At 41.1% G+C, this 17,437-nt stretch overlaps 1 protein-coding gene across 2 annotated transcripts in view; it reads left to right on the forward strand.

The window, feature by feature from the left end:
* Positions 1 to 17,437, forward strand: part of ALK (ALK receptor tyrosine kinase) — a 313,097-nt gene that overhangs the window by 226,061 nt on the left and 69,599 nt on the right. For both annotated transcript variants that reach the window (XM_039569696.1, XM_039569697.1), the window contains exons 6-8: positions 8,258 to 8,389; positions 15,724 to 15,855; positions 16,476 to 16,576. In XM_039569696.1, coding sequence (XP_039425630.1) covers positions 8,258 to 8,389; positions 15,724 to 15,855; positions 16,476 to 16,576 — 365 coding nt within the window. The remainder of the gene's footprint in view (positions 1 to 8,257; positions 8,390 to 15,723; positions 15,856 to 16,475; positions 16,577 to 17,437) is intronic.

Here is a 17,437-nt window from a genome sequence, read left to right on the forward strand (position 1 = left end):
CACTTTTTCAAAGTGGAAATCAGCTGCTTGATGACAGCTTGCTGCATTCACACAACTGTAGAGGTTGGCACAGTGGAAAAGGGCACAACAGGAAACTTTCTTCCCCAAGCAAGCTTCTGCTTCTACCTGGAACAACAATTGGTCTTCCACTGTGGGGCCACTGCTTTGCACAGTAAGGCATTGGCTGTGGTGTGAGGATGAGTCTGTGCACTCTGCTGAGTGCATGCTCAGGGTTGTGCTGATTTGTGATATTCCACCTACCACCCCCAGCAACCCATCTGTAGTGAGGCCAAAAACCTTAACACTGCTGACATCTAAAGCAGAGAGAGTGCTTAAAACAGTTACAGAAAGAGAATTGCATTTTAGAAATGAAAAATCTGATTCCTAAAATGCTGTTTGAATACAGTTAAGTCTCATACTTTTATTTGTGTTTCTCATGACCAGGCATATGAATATACATCTCTTGTTGGCTGGATTGGCAATGTTAAAAGAGGGTTTGCTGAGATGCTGCTGTTGCAGGGTTAAGAGAGAGGTTATATCTGACCTGTGTGAAATCAGCTCTTGACGAGCCATGAAAATATTCTCCAGTCTCTACTTTTGACTTGAATCTGGCCATCTTCAGTCCAACTGGTACAGGAAGCAGCAGGAGTCAGTGAGAGAATCTGGTTTGAGCAATTTACAAGCTCATTTATGTGATTGAAATTGGTTGACAAGTACCTCCGTTTCCTCATCTTTAAAATGTTATTGATCTTTGTGGTTTTCTTGTTGTGCTGTTTTTAAGAACCAAGAATTGAAAAATATCTGCTGTGTACAGCGGCAGCGTTGGTTGTGCTTGGAACTGCAGAACTGGAAGAGGCAAAGATAACACTTACCTTAATAATTGAAAATGGATTTGAACTAAGCCTTCTAAGAAGCAAAATGTGGAAAATTACATGTATTTCCTATCTAATCAGCTCTTACAGTTTCCCCAAGAGCCACACATGAGGTTTGGAAGCACAGTTTTCATGTCCTTTCTCCAGCAGCCTTGTTTTATTTCACACTCAGTTCTGTATCTGATGCTGAGGTAGAACCCGTGCTAAATCTGTTCCTGCTGTCTGTAAATAAGCTTAGAGAACTTAACCACCTCATGATTTTGTCAGCGTCCACCCCATGTAGCAAGCAGCATTCATCTTTCAGTGAGCCAGCAATCAGTCTGCTGGTGTTTCCCATGGAAAAGATTGCTGGCTGATAAGAGCTGGTCTCCAAGCCTATTCAGACCCAGAGAGGTCTGATGGGAATAGCAGGGCTAATAATAGAAGTTGGAACTTTTTATTTTCCCTCTACAAGGTATGTATTTTGAAAAATTCACAGGAAGTCATAGAAAAGGGTTTTTTGGCCTTTTTTTTTTAGGTTTTTGTTTGTTTTTTTTTTTTTCCTTTTACCAGTTTCTTACTGTTACAAATATACAGCATTCACTTGTTTTAGGAGAAAAATGACACCTAGGGGAGAGGTGTTTTTGTTGGTGTTTTTTAATCTCACAAAGGTGCAGTGGTACCTAGAAAGATGCAATAGTACCCAAGAGAAAAGGGGAATCAAACAGTAAATGCAGCCTGATACTGAAACAAGGGCAATGAAAAGCAACCAAAAGAAATGAGATTTGGGATTTTAATAAAATTACTCTATCCCACTGGATTATTCTAAGTCAGAATGTTCACATTTATGGATGAAAGCCTTAAAGATCTACTGTGTTAGATGAAATTTAAAAATGGTCCACTGACTATGTATGCACAGTATTTCATACACTAAGTATTCTCCATCTCTTTTGGCCCTTTTCAATTTAGTAGATGCCACGGAATATGTAGGTATCACTGCATGATGGAAAATCACACTTTCATTATAAAATTCACTGCTGCTGTTTAGTTGTTTACTGTTAATTTTTGGATGTGCAGTTGGAGCTGCTTATTGATTGGTACGTAACATATGTTACCATAAGGCCTAACAAAAAAAACAAAAGAAGCAGCTAGATTTTGTGCAAGATTAATAGGGGAAAACATTATCATGTCATTTATTGCACTCAACGATTTTTTGTTGTCTCAGGAACTATGAAGACCCTCAGCCAACTTTCCTAATTGAAAATTGAGAACGTGTGAAATCCATCTAACTTCTCTTTCCACATTCTTATTTCATTATAGTTTTTTAACAAAGCTATTTTTCTCTGTAAATTCAGGGGCGATACATCACACCAACATTATTGTTGGGAAGTCATTCAGTCAGAAGGCAGGAAAAGCAACTAGACCTGGGCAAAAACATTTCTGAGAGAACACAGAGGGCCTGAGTAGTCTGAATGCTGCACAACTCTGGAGAGAGTTCTTGCAACTGAAATGTGGCAGTGAGCAAGTGCCAGCTCCTCAGGTGTGCTGAGAGCTCTCTTCTGTGTAAGCAATCCTGCTGGCATTAGGCAATGCAGAAGGAGCAGATGTTTGAAATTTGTATACTAAACACAGCATCCCTACTTTGAAGCAGCAGAGAGGGACGGCACATTAGAACTGAGCTGGCTGAGTTATCGGCATGAGTGGGTTCCAAACCAGTAAGTCCCCTCTTGAGTTTCCTGCTCAGTGTTTTATTTTTGTCTTAATTCAAGTGTTTTCAAATTTCTGGGGTTTATGACAGTATTACTTATGTGTTGAAACCCCTGAAGTCAGTTTTCTAACCTGGAATTGATTTGAATCTTTTGTTCTGCGAGAACTTTGGGGATTTTTATTTTCTGGTTAGATACATTTTGAAATGTTGACATTGTCTTTGCGGTGAAAATTCTGTTTCTACATGGCTCTAATGAGCCAGTTTTCTCCCTTTGTAGTAGCTCGCTGTGGGAATGCTGCACCCTTAGCATGCCCTCTCAATGGGAAGTTATTTGCTACCCTCTGTCCTGCCTTCATCAAAGGTATGGCCCTGTTCATTTTACACTGTAAATTATTCAAACTGCACTATGAAGACAGAGTAAATTATTTCCTTACAGGTTTTTTCATGCCTGTTATCATACCATCTTAGTTCCTCACAAGTGGTAATGAAATGAACATCACAGAGCTCTTGTGATGAGTTTATTCCCATTTATGTTTAGGAAGTGAAGTAAGAAGATTAAAGGCAGTTTATGTAACTGGAAAAATGGGTGAGCTTTTAGGCATATACAAACATGGGCTGTTTTTTCTGCCTGTAGCAGGCAGTCTAATAAAAAAGTGAACTCTTCCTCCTACAAATGTGGCTTCACTTGCATCCTTCGGCAATGACAGTAACAGTAACAATGCTGTTACAAATACTGAAGTCAGAAATTATGAAGCGTTGACCAATTTTGACTTCCTGGTGTGAGAAACATAGAATCCAGCCTTTTTTTCAAAGCATTTTTTGAGGGCAATGCGTTTTCCAAGTATTTCTCTCATTGGTCTCATTTGCAGCTGCAACTACTCAGGTTCCTTGCTGATCTGGATACAGGTGTCCTGGGGTGGGTGGCTGGAAAATGGGAGCAGTGTAGCTCGCTGTGAAAGTTCTGATTTATGTGATCTGCCCTGTGTCATGTGGAGTTCAATGGCCATTTGCCAAGGATGGCTTCGCTCCCCTCAAACATGAACTTAATCTTTCCTCTCTCACTTTCTTTCCTCCTTTATTTCATACCTTCCAGCTTGTCTAATGGTAAAAGCATGGGGATTAGTGACTTGTAGAAATAGCAAATTTACTTTGTCCTGGAATATGGCTATCCTGGAATAGGGCTATCCCCAGCACAGAGTCAGCAGCCTTTGAATGTCTGTGCTGCTGGAGGATTGGAGTTAAAGAGTGAGGAAATATGTACTCATCAGAAATGGCAAATAATGGAAAAATCAATAATCAGAAACTCCCCCAAGTTCTCACTATCCTTTTATAGCTAGACAGCAGCTTTTCTTTTTTTCTCACAACCTGTCAATGCCCCAAGTAATGTTTTTGTAAATACCCGAGTCAAAGCTTTGAACTCAAGCCAAAGAAGGGGCAGGTGAAATTGAGAAGTTAATGACAAATTGTTATGACAGACACACATCATCAACAAGCTTGTACAACCCCAGATTTTTAAGTGGCATTTGGTGGAGGCACATTAGGCTGCAGCACTAGCCCACTGGAAAACATTTTTAAAAGATGTAATTAAACAGTAGGAAACTTTCTCTGTTTTGAGAGGTAACACATTTGGTTAGATAAACATGGTGGACTTTCATGGGTAGGTATTTTTTGCTACATACATGGAATTAAAAATGGAAGTTTTTCACCTTGTGGGCATACAGGGTCTTGCCTTGAGAACCACTGAAATCAACTCAATCATGTCCAATTCAGCTCCTCAAGGATAGCCCAGAGAGAAGCTTCTTGCTGGTAAAATGGGACAACACTGTACCTTTATCCCAGGTCTTTGGAATTTTTGTGGAGTACAAATGAGACAGTTTTTAAGCAGCAATCAAGCACTGTCCTATTAAACTCCCCTGTTGTAATGTGTGCTGAACAGGAGTGCTTCACCTGCCTGTGTTTGTCCCAAAAGCTTTCAGTAGAATTAAAAATTATGGTCTAAGAAGTTGAATGTAGCATGTGAAGGTATAATTATGTTCAGCTTCATTAAACCCTGCATGCTAATTAGCAGCATAGCCAGTTTTCCAGATAAGAGATATTTTTGTGGATGCCTACAAGAATTTCTTCCATCCCACCTGGCCAAGTGTGCCGACAGGAAGTCGAAGTTTCCCATTTTGCAGTGATCAAACACCCCGAACTTTCTGGCCATGCTCCTCAGACTTGCCAGAGCTTGACAGTACACTGTGATTTCTCTGCTGGTCAAGGGACAGGGAAGGAGAGAAGAGGAAACCCAAGTCTGAGAAAATCTGTTGAGAATTGAAATACATCCCCTTGGGTCCCACAGTCTGAGCAGTAAATTGCTGGTCCTGCATTAGGCTAAGGCACATGATTTTCCTCTTTCCATCCTGATATATGGAAACCAAGTCCAAAAGCATGGGCAGTAAAGATCCCAGGCTGTCATTTGTGTCCAGGGTCTGGTACTGGATTTGAACACAGCCGGGGCTGGACTGTGTTGAGAAGCAGGACCTGTGAGGTACAAAGTCAGCACTTGTTCCCAAAGGAGTTGTTTCTACTTTCAATTTAGAGCCTGAAATGCCATTTATTTAATGCTGCTGTTTAAATAATGATTTATAAGCCTCCAAGCCAGCTGGGGTACAGCTTAATTACTGCTGTAATTTATGGGTGCCACTGGCTACATAAACACTGCTGTAAATATAAAGGATGTCTCCCACAAATTTTACTCTGATACTCATTTGATACCACTCATTTTCCTTTCCTTACACATCTCCTGTGTGTGAGTTGAGGCCACTTCACTCAGTGATCCAGGTCATTCTGGTTCGTTTTGCCAGGAGTAATTTGGGCTGGGAACTGAAAAGATCAAACGTTTGTTTTTCTTACAAAGTATTTTAATTAAAATTTGAGTTTCCTTGAGCTTGGATGCAAACATCTGCATTAAGTAGCCCATTAAAAAGATTATTTGTATTTGTGCTTTTTTTGGTTATCTATTTGTTCTACTAGTTAGTCATCTCCTTTCTCCAATTCATTTTGCCTTTGTGCACACAGTAAGCAAGCAAACAAGACAGGAATAAATCATGCAGTGTAACAGAGCCCAGCCATTCCACGGGCTGCAGCTTTGCGATTTGTGTTCTCTAACCTATACAAGGAGCACGTATATGTTGGTCTAATGCAAATCTGAGCTAATTCAAGCCCTGTCTCCACAGAGATGAATGAGCATGCAAATCTGCTGCTTTGTTTTGGAGGAATAGCTCCTGGAATTGCCCGATTCCCAGTTGCAACTGACATATTTCAAATATTAGTCAGTTGGCTTCAGGAGAATTGTGCCCCCAGGCTGCAACAAAAAACACCTGGGAAGACAAGTAACTTCTCCTGAATGCCTTGGTTCCATTATAGTTAGTGTTCATGTAGTTGAGTGCTTGGAAAAGTGAGTGCCTTTAAAAAGTTATAATGAATTGAATGAACAGAACAACCCCATTGCCTACAGTAAGGACTCCTCTAAATCTCTGTAGCTGCTGGAATAAAACATGGACACTGTGAAAAGATTGCAGATAAACTGAGTGGGACATGAAAGCTGGTAATAAACAGGGGGTTCAAAACCATCTATGGGGTAATTCAGAGAGACAAGAGTACTGCTGAATTTCAGTAGAATTTCAGGATCTTTTAAGAATGTCATGATGTTGCTAACTCATGGAAGTGCTCTGGGACATGTCTCCTAACTTTTTTTCTGGTGGTACTTCCAAAAACAGGGTGCTACGCAGGTTCATTGCACACCCGTAGGAGAAGGGATCACCTACTGAGTTACCAGAGTCACTTCTTACAGCTTTGTAGTGCCCATTTGCACACTGACCTGGGCCCACTGTGTCTGGCTAGTGGCATGTGAAGAGCTTTGCACCTCACATAGGGAAGGCTCTCAGCGGTGTCTCTGAGAATGCATTTTTAGTAGGAAGTTCAGCAAAGCCAAGGGAGATACCATCTCACTGCCATAAATCCTCACCAAGGAGCCCACAGAAATTGTCAGCAGCCAAATCCGAGTTACTCTGTCTATTTTTCTTGCAAAGCTTCTCCTCTGTAGTCATGCCTTGACCCTGACTGAAATACAAGGGCATTGTGCAGCCTGTATGTGGCAAGCCAGGATTGCTCCAAGGAAAGGAAAAAAATTGGGCTGACACTAACACAGAGCATCCTTTTCAGGAGCCATGGTCCTTTATTAAAGGGGTTTGGGATGTATTCCCCCCACTCCTGAATGATTTGCACCGTAAAATGAGCTTGTAGAGAAATAGTGGTTGTTTTCCTGCATGCTTCATTAATTTTTAGTTTTGGCAGGCAGTATAAATAAAAATATCAAGTGCACATCTAATTGAATCACCAGTAATTTCCAGCTCCCTGTAGTACCAGAGAACATGATGTAGCTGCACTGTTTAGTGAGCATGGATGAGTTAGGCAAACAATGTCTCTCTCTGCCCAGAAGCTTTGGTTTAATTTGGAGCATTTACCCATTTCATATGAGACAGGGCAGTTATTGCTGCAATAGGGAATTCACAGCACAGATCTCTTTGTTCTTCTGGGCTTGTCTTCCAGCAGTGACTGGAAGCACATCTTGGCAGAGTCAGGAAGGTGTCAGTCAACTGCACTCACACTCAGATTTTTGTGAAAGGAACTCTGGCATTTCTCAATCTTAGCCTCCTCCAAATACACTGACTTCAGGGCGTTGCTGAACTAATTCCTGCCTCCTTCAGGTGTCTGATCTAGAGCATGGGCCTCTCAAAAAAAAATTAAATTTGAAAAAGAAAGCCTTGTCCTAAGCATCATCACAAAGGACTTGGGAGGAGAGAATTCCTACAGTAAGGAAAGCGATACCTGTCGGGCTGCTTGATATCTGACTTCTCAGCTGTCAAGGGAATAAAGTGACTCCAGAAAAGGATGATTCTTAGAGAAAATTACTCAGGATCATTTCTGAATGGATGAGACTGACCTCTAATTGTAATGTTTGATGACCTCATTTCATAGGAGATGGCTCCTTTGCACATTTCTGGACGTCTTTTGCTGCTTAGCACAGGAAAAATGAATGGGTGACTTTTGTCTCTTGGTAGATGTAGTCTGCTGTGGGCTCCCTGACTCAAGGGAGTGCAGGATGCAGGAGCAGGAGTAGGTGTCGAAGAGAAAGAAAACTACAAGTAGAGATTGAACTGTTTTCTCTTCTGCTGAGAATATGATGACACAATACACCCAAAACAAAGGTAATGTATGTTGCCAGGAGAGATGATGAAAGCTTGTGCTCTTTCTAAATGCTGTAGCCATGTTACTCCTGAGCTAGATAGAGAGGATATCAGTCTTCAGGTCTGCCAGTGCAGCAGTAAATTCACACAATTAAAAACCCATCATGTGCATTGTGTTCTTGAGAAGTACCAGTGCAGGCTGCAGGATTTAAGCCCTCCAGAAGTCAAAGCTGCCTTCCATATTATAGCACCAGAAAGGCCTGGGGAACTGAAATTCTCTATTAGCTGGACCATTAGGTATTTAGCAAGATTAAACAAGTCAAAAAAGTAATTATCGGGTAAGTATTGAATTGAGGAGATTTCACAAGGTGTTTGTCCCTTCAGTGTTACGCAGGATGCTATCACCTGTTGGTTGAAAGGAATTTGGTTTTCTGAAGTGTTTTTGTTGTTTTTTTCTTTTCCTCTAGGATCTGCTGCTCTCTCAAAAATGGCTCTGGAGGGTTCCTTCAGCTGCTGGAATGGAACGGCGATCAGGCTGGGACAGGCGTGTGACTTCATCCAGGACTGCGCTGAGGGAGAAGATGAGGGAGATATGTGCAGTGAGTAAATCCTAACCCCGAGGTTGTACCATCCTTTTCCAGAGGCATTGATTGGTTTGAACTTTCATGTCTGATACTTTAGCACTAACAGACTCATTTGGTACTATCAAAAGACCTGTATCCCCCATAACATATGCTGTTTTTCTGGGCGTCTGCTTGGAGTACACCATTTGATATTTCTGGGCTCGCCTACATCAGTTCTGCAGCAGCTTCTTAACATGCTCTCAGTGCTTCATCACTTCCAGTGTCCTGATCAAAAATGCAAAGGAAGTATAGCCTGAAGAGCTAGATGTCTTACAGAATTATGAAATGTGTAGCTGGTTAGAGCCTTTAATCAAATGTAGTGCAGCATGTGGCGGGGGGGGAGAGGAAGGAGAAAACTTCTAAGATGAAAAATGAGTAGAGCCAGTAGCTTGTCTTTGACCAACTCCTGTGTCTTTGTAATTCCTCTGGTTTTCTACCCTCTCTTCAGGAGTCAATAGTCCAATAACATACAGCAGAAGATAGATAGCAGCCTGAGTTTTCTAAAAACTTGCTGTGCCTAAGTACTTTCTAGAATGTGCTGTGGAACTTAGATACTTTAGGACCTTCCTTTAACTATCTTGAAGGTGCCTTATCACTTTTTTATACCTCTGTACATTCTACCTCCAGCATCCTCCCATCTGCCAGTCTACAAATAGTTAGGAGCGGTGGATTGCCAGCTGTATGGTTGTCTACAGGGCAGATCATGAAAAATAAGCATTGAGAGTTCATTATTCAAAGTGTATGTGCCACAGCTGATCAAGCCTGTGGGCTGTTACAGTAGAGTAGAACTGTGTTGATTTGGTTTGTAGGAAACGTGTTTGCTGTTTCTAGTAAAAAGTTAACATGAGTGATATACAACTTCTAGCAGATTTGACTTCTTTGCTGCTAACAAAGAAATAAAGTTACAGACTTTATTGGTGTGGAGAACATTGGTTTGACCTGAGATCATCTAGTAAACTAGTTAAAAGCTTGAAATTACATGCTTCTCCATCATTTTAGATGTTGTTACAATTTGAAATTATATTCTTTAATGACACACTCAGTGACCATTAAGCTCACAGGAACAGTGTCGGCACTGTGGGCTTGCAGCTCCTTAGAACCAATAATGCTTCATATTAGTAATATTGAAACCTTATTTCCACCTAAGAGCTTTAAAATAGACCTCTAAAACCTCATAATGGCATTTCCATTGTGTTCTACTCTATAATCAAAAAAAGGTTGGATGCATTTTCATTTCATTGGAAGTAGAGAAACATTATTTACCCTCAACTGTATGTCCAGATACACTTTGGTGCCTGTGTGCCATAAATGGCTCTGCCTTGTGGGAGTTATCCTGTCTATACCAGAGGGAAGAGCAGAGTTCACATGATAGAATTGTACCAATCATGGATGCAAACTAAATGCCACCATGGGATGGGGTAGGCCTAGAGGAACATGCTTGCCTGTTATTTTCAGACATTGGGTGCACTTGGGGGTGGGTATGTTGTCCATATTCCTGTATCAGGAAGCTGGCTCTGCTTTTGCCCCTTGCTGCCACCCTGTACCCCATGATGAGCCCAGTGGAAAAGCGCCCAATCCCTCTCTGGCATATGTTGTTCACAGGGCTTTGTTTGGTTGTGGTTTCTCCCTCCATTCATCTGTAGCTGTTTCCACAAGGCAATATGGCACTTGCAGCTGTGTTGGCAAAAGACTGTACTGAGAATGTTGGTGAGAAAATGTAAAAAGCAGAAGATATTTAGCCAGCTGTTTAGCAGAGCATCACTTCCCAGCTTGAGGAGAAGATCACATGGCTTGCATTCATCCATAGGTACTGGAAATGAGAGCTCTTGCTTCTAGCCAAAGGGTCTAAAAAGCACTATCTTCCACTCAAGGAACAAAAAAGCATGGCTTGCCTGAGCAAGAGCCCAGGCTGTGGATATGCCTGCTTATCCACCCACAAGCCTGCTCAGTTCTATGGCTGATCCTTCTGCTTTTGCTTCTTTACCGTGTTGAATTTTGTTGCCATGAGGCTTCTTACACAAAACAGAGAAGTGATCTAATGTTTGTGGTGTCAGTTATATCTGCATGGCAGCCTAACACAAAACATATGTCATCTTTCAGCATTTTACTTGTCATTTTACTCCTGAGCAGCACGGATATTTTCATCAGCTTTTTGCAAGTGTGGTAAAAAGTGATTCAGATTTATCAAGCAGAGAAAAGGGTTTCCCAAATGGTTCTGCTTACACAAAAGAGCTGTCAGAAAAAGATGTAGCTATGCTCAAAACTGAGGCGAGAGGTTTTAAACATGCCATTATCAAAGGCTTCTATCTTTGAGCTTCAAGGAGATGTTGGAGTTTTTTGCCTTTCATAGTCTTTTAGCTTTGCAGGTACTGATTGGTTTTATTATGATTTTAAATTTTTTTCATATTAATTTGATTTTTGTTAGCTGAAAAGGATCTCTCTAAAGCCTGCTGTTGGCGAACATCTCTTTACTTATTAATGGCCAATGAAACGTCATGGTGCTTGCTCTGCTTTGCAACCAATTAGTCTGTGTAGAAATTGTAGAACAGAGAGGGATGACCCCTAGAGAAAAGCATTTTGCTGTTTGAGTCATAATCAGATATCCTTGCAGGAGTAAAAGACAGCTTCAAAGAGGCAGATGTGAAATGAGATGCCGAACTGTGCATGTGTATTGACTCGGGATCAGACATAGAGATTTACCAGCCTGATGGAAGTGTCACACTAGAAATTACTTTGCAGAGCATACATTGCAGACACACATTAATACTCCAGATAGCACTGGTGGCATGTCTCTGCTAGTAAATTCTTTTCTGTGTTATGGAAATTACACATGCCAGCCACCATGGCAGGCTTTGACTCTAGGTTTCTGCTGAATTCATAAACTGAAAGATAGATTCCTCTGTAAAAGTACCCTTTTTTAAAATGCTGTAATAGCTGGAGCTGGGTGTTTCCAAAGGGAGACCTTGAACAAAGAAGTCCTTGGTTGATTATAGTCAATCTGAATTCCCCAGCCCTCATGTGACTGTTTGGGCCAGTTGTTCCCCATATGAGGCTCTGGGGGCTCTTCCCATTCTTCATTGGGTCCCTTCCTTGCCTCTAGGTAGGATGTTTCTTATTTCTAACATTGTAGCTTCTGTTAACGAATTCCTTATCTTCTGTCTTGAACCAGCTCTGAGGTCTTCTCTTACTTGACTGAGTGGAAAGTTCAGCATATCTGGTGAAAGTTCACAACTCATGCCTAAGGCTTCAGCAAATTTATCTATTAATGCTAAGCAACGAGTTCTGTATAAGTAGTTTTCCAAATCACACAACATGTGGATATAACTTACTGCAAAAAACCCAGCATACTTTCTCTTACTGTAGTAATCACATGTAATGTACATTGTATGGTACAAGACAGACATGAAAACTCAAAATATTTACTGATACAGACAGGCAAGGCTCTTCTTTACAGGAAGGGTGAATTTTTCTTAGGAGTTTTGTACTTCTCTTTTTAGTTAACAGTATCTGGGATTTTGTTTCAATAATCTTTCATTGCAGGGCAGCAAGTCAGGGCAAAAGTTGAAATTTTACTAAAAAAAAGGTGCATATAATTCTGGCCAGTCCAAAACTGCTTTACTTTCTGCCACAAATTCACAAAAAAATTTCATCCTGGGAAAATATCAGTTCAAACCTGTTAGGTAAATAATGGGTATATTTAAAAAAAAAAAAAAACATTTTAAATAATGGAGGTGCCAGTAGTATATTTATTATCTAGAAACCCAGAACCTGGAGGATTCACTCACAATACAATTAACCCAGGACTGGTTCTTCTGCTTAGGTGAATTTGAACCCATATTTCCTATTTCCATGCAGAGTTTCCAAGCTCGTGGTCTGGAGTTCTGGTCTAGTTCAGATGAAAATGATTACCAGAGTGTCTCCTGAGGCTGCACTTCCACATTTTACAAATTTTATCTGGAATGGGAAGTGAAAGTAGTGTCCTCTTTATCTTTCAAATAAATCTCATGATCACTGGTAATATTCACTCTGCCTCATTGAATATTTAAGGATGTTAAACACCTTAGAAAGTGAGATAAGGAAGACAAGTGTCTGATTCCTGCAAGGAGTGAGTGACTCAGGCTGTGCTATGTGGCTGGAGAACTGCACACACACATCTGTCAAAGCACCAGATGGCAGCTAGAATAGGAACCTATAAAGTTTGATTTTCTGATGACATGGATGAGTGACTGAAAAAGTATTGATGATCAGTTCTGCAGGGGCCAGTTTACTTTCCAGGCAAAAATCCGTGAAGAAGTTGTGGGATTCATTTTTATCCAGATACAGCCCAGAGTCTTCCTGCAAGCAAAATGATGAAGTAGCAACCTGTTGCCGTGCTATGCTCGTAAGGTTCCTGTCTTACATACCCTAATCCTTCTGCTTCTTTCTTTATCAAAAACTGTACTTATAGAAACAAATTCTAACCTCTGGCAGTTTTGAGCTCAGCAAAGCCATCTGGCATTAAACGATAACTCTGCTGACTGTTGAAAAGTTTTTTCTCTTTTTATGCTTCATTTCTGGTAGATTTTGGCTCACTGAAACAAACTCATGTTTAAGATACATGTGGTTCCTTTTAGTGAGTAATTAATCTGTTTGGCTTCTGAGATTTCCTCCTAAACTTGGTAAAGATCCACAGATACAGAGCAGTGTTTAATGCTTTTGTTCTTTATAATATCAGCTTGGAATTTCACCCAAAAGTTTAAACTTTACTATCTGGTTGATTTACACCTAGTTTTGAAGCAAGAGACGACTCCATCTGCCTCATAAGTTATATCAGTTACTAATTCTCTTGCTATTAATGGATAAAAAATATGAGTTAAAGAAAAAGAACTTACTTAGATTTTTCTTGAAAGGTATTTATTTCTGACAGCTTGAAAATATTTGGTTAAGAACAAGTTTAACATCTGGCAGCTTTTCCCTACTTCATCACCCAAATAAAAGGAGAGACCCTTACATTCTCACAGTGGTTCGGTTTCACTGGACTACTCTGTTCTCCATCCCATACCGACAAGTTGCCTCTTAATCTTACTAAGGCCTAAATCTTCTGAGACTTCTGTCACTGATGTTAATATCAAAAATGGAAGGTTTCAGTAGGAGAAACCCCTGCCCCCTCATTTCCTTGATTTTCCAGTAGTCAGATCAGCTTCCCCTCATCAGTGCAGTGTCTGTGCTAATGTGAGTTTCAATCACAAACACATAAAATGGAGAAGTACAGCTTGGCAGAGAAGTGGTAGCTGAAGAGGTCTCTGTGGAGTACCCAGTACATGGAATCACGGGTGCTGTACTTATTACAAGTAAGAAAGAGCAGCAAAGAAAATCTATTCTTGGCATGGGACATCTGAAAACTCATAAAACATTAATTTGGGGAAAAGGAATGAAATATTCTGTGAAAGTAATAGCTTCTTATTTATGCCCTTACTTGTTCATCGACAGTGAGCTTTTCCTGGCCTCCAGGCAGGGATTGCTACTTAGATGACTCCTCCTGCTGCTCTGACTTGTTTACATCATCCTATATAGCAAATGGCCATGACATGAATTCAGTTGGACACCGAGCTGAGCTGTTTCAGTGGGAATTCAGGGCACATGAATTTGTCATTTTCTTTGTATCCCAGCCTCAGGCTGCACAATGAAATACAATCAACTTCTGCAAAGGGGTGAAACACAGCAAAGTAACTCTCTGCTTAACAGCTTCACATTTAAAGACCAGGCTGAATGAATTTAGAGATGTTTAGAAGAAAAACTTGAAAAAAACTTAACTTCAGTAAAAGTTTTGATTTTTTTATAACAGGTTTAGATCCTTGTACAAAATACCACTAAAATGTGGCTCTTGCCTCTATGTCAAGTTCCAGGTCCAAAACTAGCCCTGCTAAAAAGATGCAGATAGAGGATTTGTTTCACTTTCCTCTGACAAATGAGTTGTGATTCAGGCTCCTAGAAAATCAAATATTTCTAGTCTGGATGCTGCAGTTGGGGTGTTCCACAGTTGTTGTTTTCTCTGGGTACAGCAAGGAGCATGTGCATGTGCCAGTGACAACCAATTGCCTTTTGAGATATGTGAGTCAAAACTGGGGCCCTGTGAGAAGGTATTTCATTGATGTGAAGTCTCATCCGGGGCATCTGCTGACACTTAAACATTTTGAATGATCTGGAGGTTGAATACTCGTGCCTCATTATCTGACAGCCACTTTATAGATATATAATTTCAGGGAGAAAAAAAACTAATAATCACAACAATATATGTTCAGGAGCCTCCTCTTCTCATAGAGAAGCTGAAGAAATTACCAGTATCACTTGACCACTAGTTTCTCTTGCTTTAGAAGGTTGTGGTCTATCCTACTGCTTGTAAGTGGAGAAATTTTTATTCTGATTTTATCAAGCAGCTAAGGAAAAAAATAAATCCTGGATATGTGTTTGCACATGAAATTTCATTTTATCTTGCAATTTCAAACAGATTTCTTGTATCATTCTTCTTTCTTGGATCAAAAGGAGCAATACTTTGCACCCTTTGTAAGAAGAACTTGTGGTTGTAGGTAGAGAAGTATATGGAAGGCATGAGATTACCTTCTGCTTTGAATGAGATGTCTATTGTTTTATAACTGGCAAATTTCAAGGCAAAAAGCTAATAGAGCTCTATTGTTTGAAGCTGGGAACTGAAATCCTAAGCCAGTGACAGAATGAGTGGATTTCAAAGGCTGAAAGTATGGATTAAAATAAACTATCCTCTTTTCAGCCATTCATCTCATGGAAGAGACTCACAGGTGAAAAAACTGAGGCACAAAAGGATTCCGTGCTTTACCTGAGGCTACATCAGTGCTCACAGAGAGAAGAGATCATGTTGCTGGACTGAGTAGAAACTTGGACTGCAAGGGAAGGAATCTTGTTAGGAATTTATTCCTCTCCAAGATTTCCCTCTGTGGGGCTGCAAAAGCAGTGCTTAGGAAAGTCATTCCAAGATGTAACCTTGAGCAAGCTTATACCTGCAGAGAGTTGAGAGCCCAGGTATTTAGGAGACTTCATGGTGTGTAGGGAGATGTGTCCTCTCACTCAGGTTTGTCAAAATGTGTGGGGAGTCACTTAGCCACAGTCTGGGGGTTGTTTGCCTCTGCTCCTCCCTCCCCATGGTCAGGGACGTGCACAATTCCACACAAAAGGACTGACTAGCAGGGGTGCCCTGGAACCGGGCTGGAATAGTCCCTGTAGCTCCTGTGTGAGCCCAGAAGCCTCCTCCTCAGCTCATCTGGGTTCTTCTGTCTGTGTGTCTTTCCCTCTTGCAGGAAAGCTTCCCTCTGGCTTTTATTGTTCGTTTGAAGAAGGGGATTGTGGCTGGATGCCAGGCTCCTCTGCGTCCCATCCTTCTCCATGGCGGATTGGAAGCCCGGAACACAACCGTTTCCCTTCGATAGAAGGTGTGTGAGAGTTAACAGTAAGTGTAGAGCATAAACAGCAGAGAGCAGAAATGATACACACATGGTGAGGAGAGGGAATGAAACACAAAGCAGGTTTTCCAGTGTACTTGTATTCAGCCTTCAGTGAAACAAATCCCATCTTTCCACTCTAAGTGCTTCGAGCAAGCTCCCTTTTTGCCTTGAGGGTACAGAGCGGTACCTCAGTCTCCGTCACTGACACCAGATGCAGATCTTGACCCTTTCTAGACAACTTCATACCAAATGTTCTTCTGCCTGACCCTCTTCCACACTGATCTAGTTTCTTCTTTCTGATTTTCCTATTTACTTTCTCCATTTCTCGGTACTGCTGCCTTTTCCCCCCGCTCACATCCTAATTTTTCTCTTTGTTCCATGATCCCTTGAGTTGCGCTTTTCATGTACAATTACTATATACTTGGTGTGGTTACTGAGTGTGTTTGTTAGGTAGGTGAAGCTGCATCCCTAAGAAATGGAAAAAGCCTTCTGCTCCCTGGCTTCTGCAGTAGTAGGAGCCAGCTAATACAGGCTTGGGGCAGGTTTCACAGACCCAAAACCAGAAGGTGAGTGCTGCAGTTTGACCTTCTGCCTTCTCTTTCATCCAGGTTGTGCACTCCTCCTCAACACCAGCAAAGCACCAGCAGTAGCAAAGACTGTCATGACCAGCACTGCATTTCCAGCTCCTTTGAGGAACTCTCCCTGTGAGGCAAGTCATAACGTTTTCTTTTCTTGTGCAATTTACAGAGCTTTTTTTGTGTGCTTGACTCAAGTTTTCAAATATAGGTACTAGGTCAGTAGCAAGGCACACTATCTCTGATTTTATTTTCCATAAAATATACTTATTTGTGCCCACTGCGCAGGGGAAAGATACGGTTATCTGCTTGAATGCCACAAAATGTGCTTTGAAAAACTTATCATATCCTGTCCTCATTGCATCACATGATGTATTACAGTCTTCATAATTAGGTGTGTGCTCTGTAAGAGTAGGGCAGCCAGCATTACATAAACACAGAGAGGAAGAATCTTACTGCATGAACAAGCATTATCTTTGCAACATCTAAGAAACAATAGGCTTCAGGACTGCCCCTGAGCCATTCAGAAAAGGCAGTACATGCTTTCTCCAGCATAGCTGGGATTTCGGCTGGCAACTCTTCCTGCTCCTGCACTTCAAACCTACCAATCGTCATGTAGGCCTTGTTCATAGGAGTGCTGAAGGTAGCAGCAGCAGAGAGAAATTCATGCAGAATGGAGCTGGGTTCATATTCAAGCAGAAAAGCTATTGAGGGTCATAAGATATCAACTTAAGCAAGTACATCAAGGCTTGCCAGGCAACCTTGCTCATGGCTGTGATTTCTGAGTCAGTTGTATTTAACCCTTAAAGTGCAGCTTCAGAAAGGTGACCTATCTGCATCTTCTTACTCTGTAGCTTTACAGACTGTAGAATCACTGATAAGATTTATTTCTGACTTACAACTTTGAAGCATGCCTAGTGACTTAAAGCATTTCACATCATGGTCACTCAGAAATCTTGCATAAGCTTCTGGATCCTGGAGCAGAGGGATTTGGG

This window comes from Corvus cornix, chromosome 3 (assembly GCF_000738735.6).
Source record: "Corvus cornix cornix isolate S_Up_H32 chromosome 3, ASM73873v5, whole genome shotgun sequence".
Lineage (NCBI taxonomy): Eukaryota > Metazoa > Chordata > Aves > Passeriformes > Corvidae > Corvus > Corvus cornix.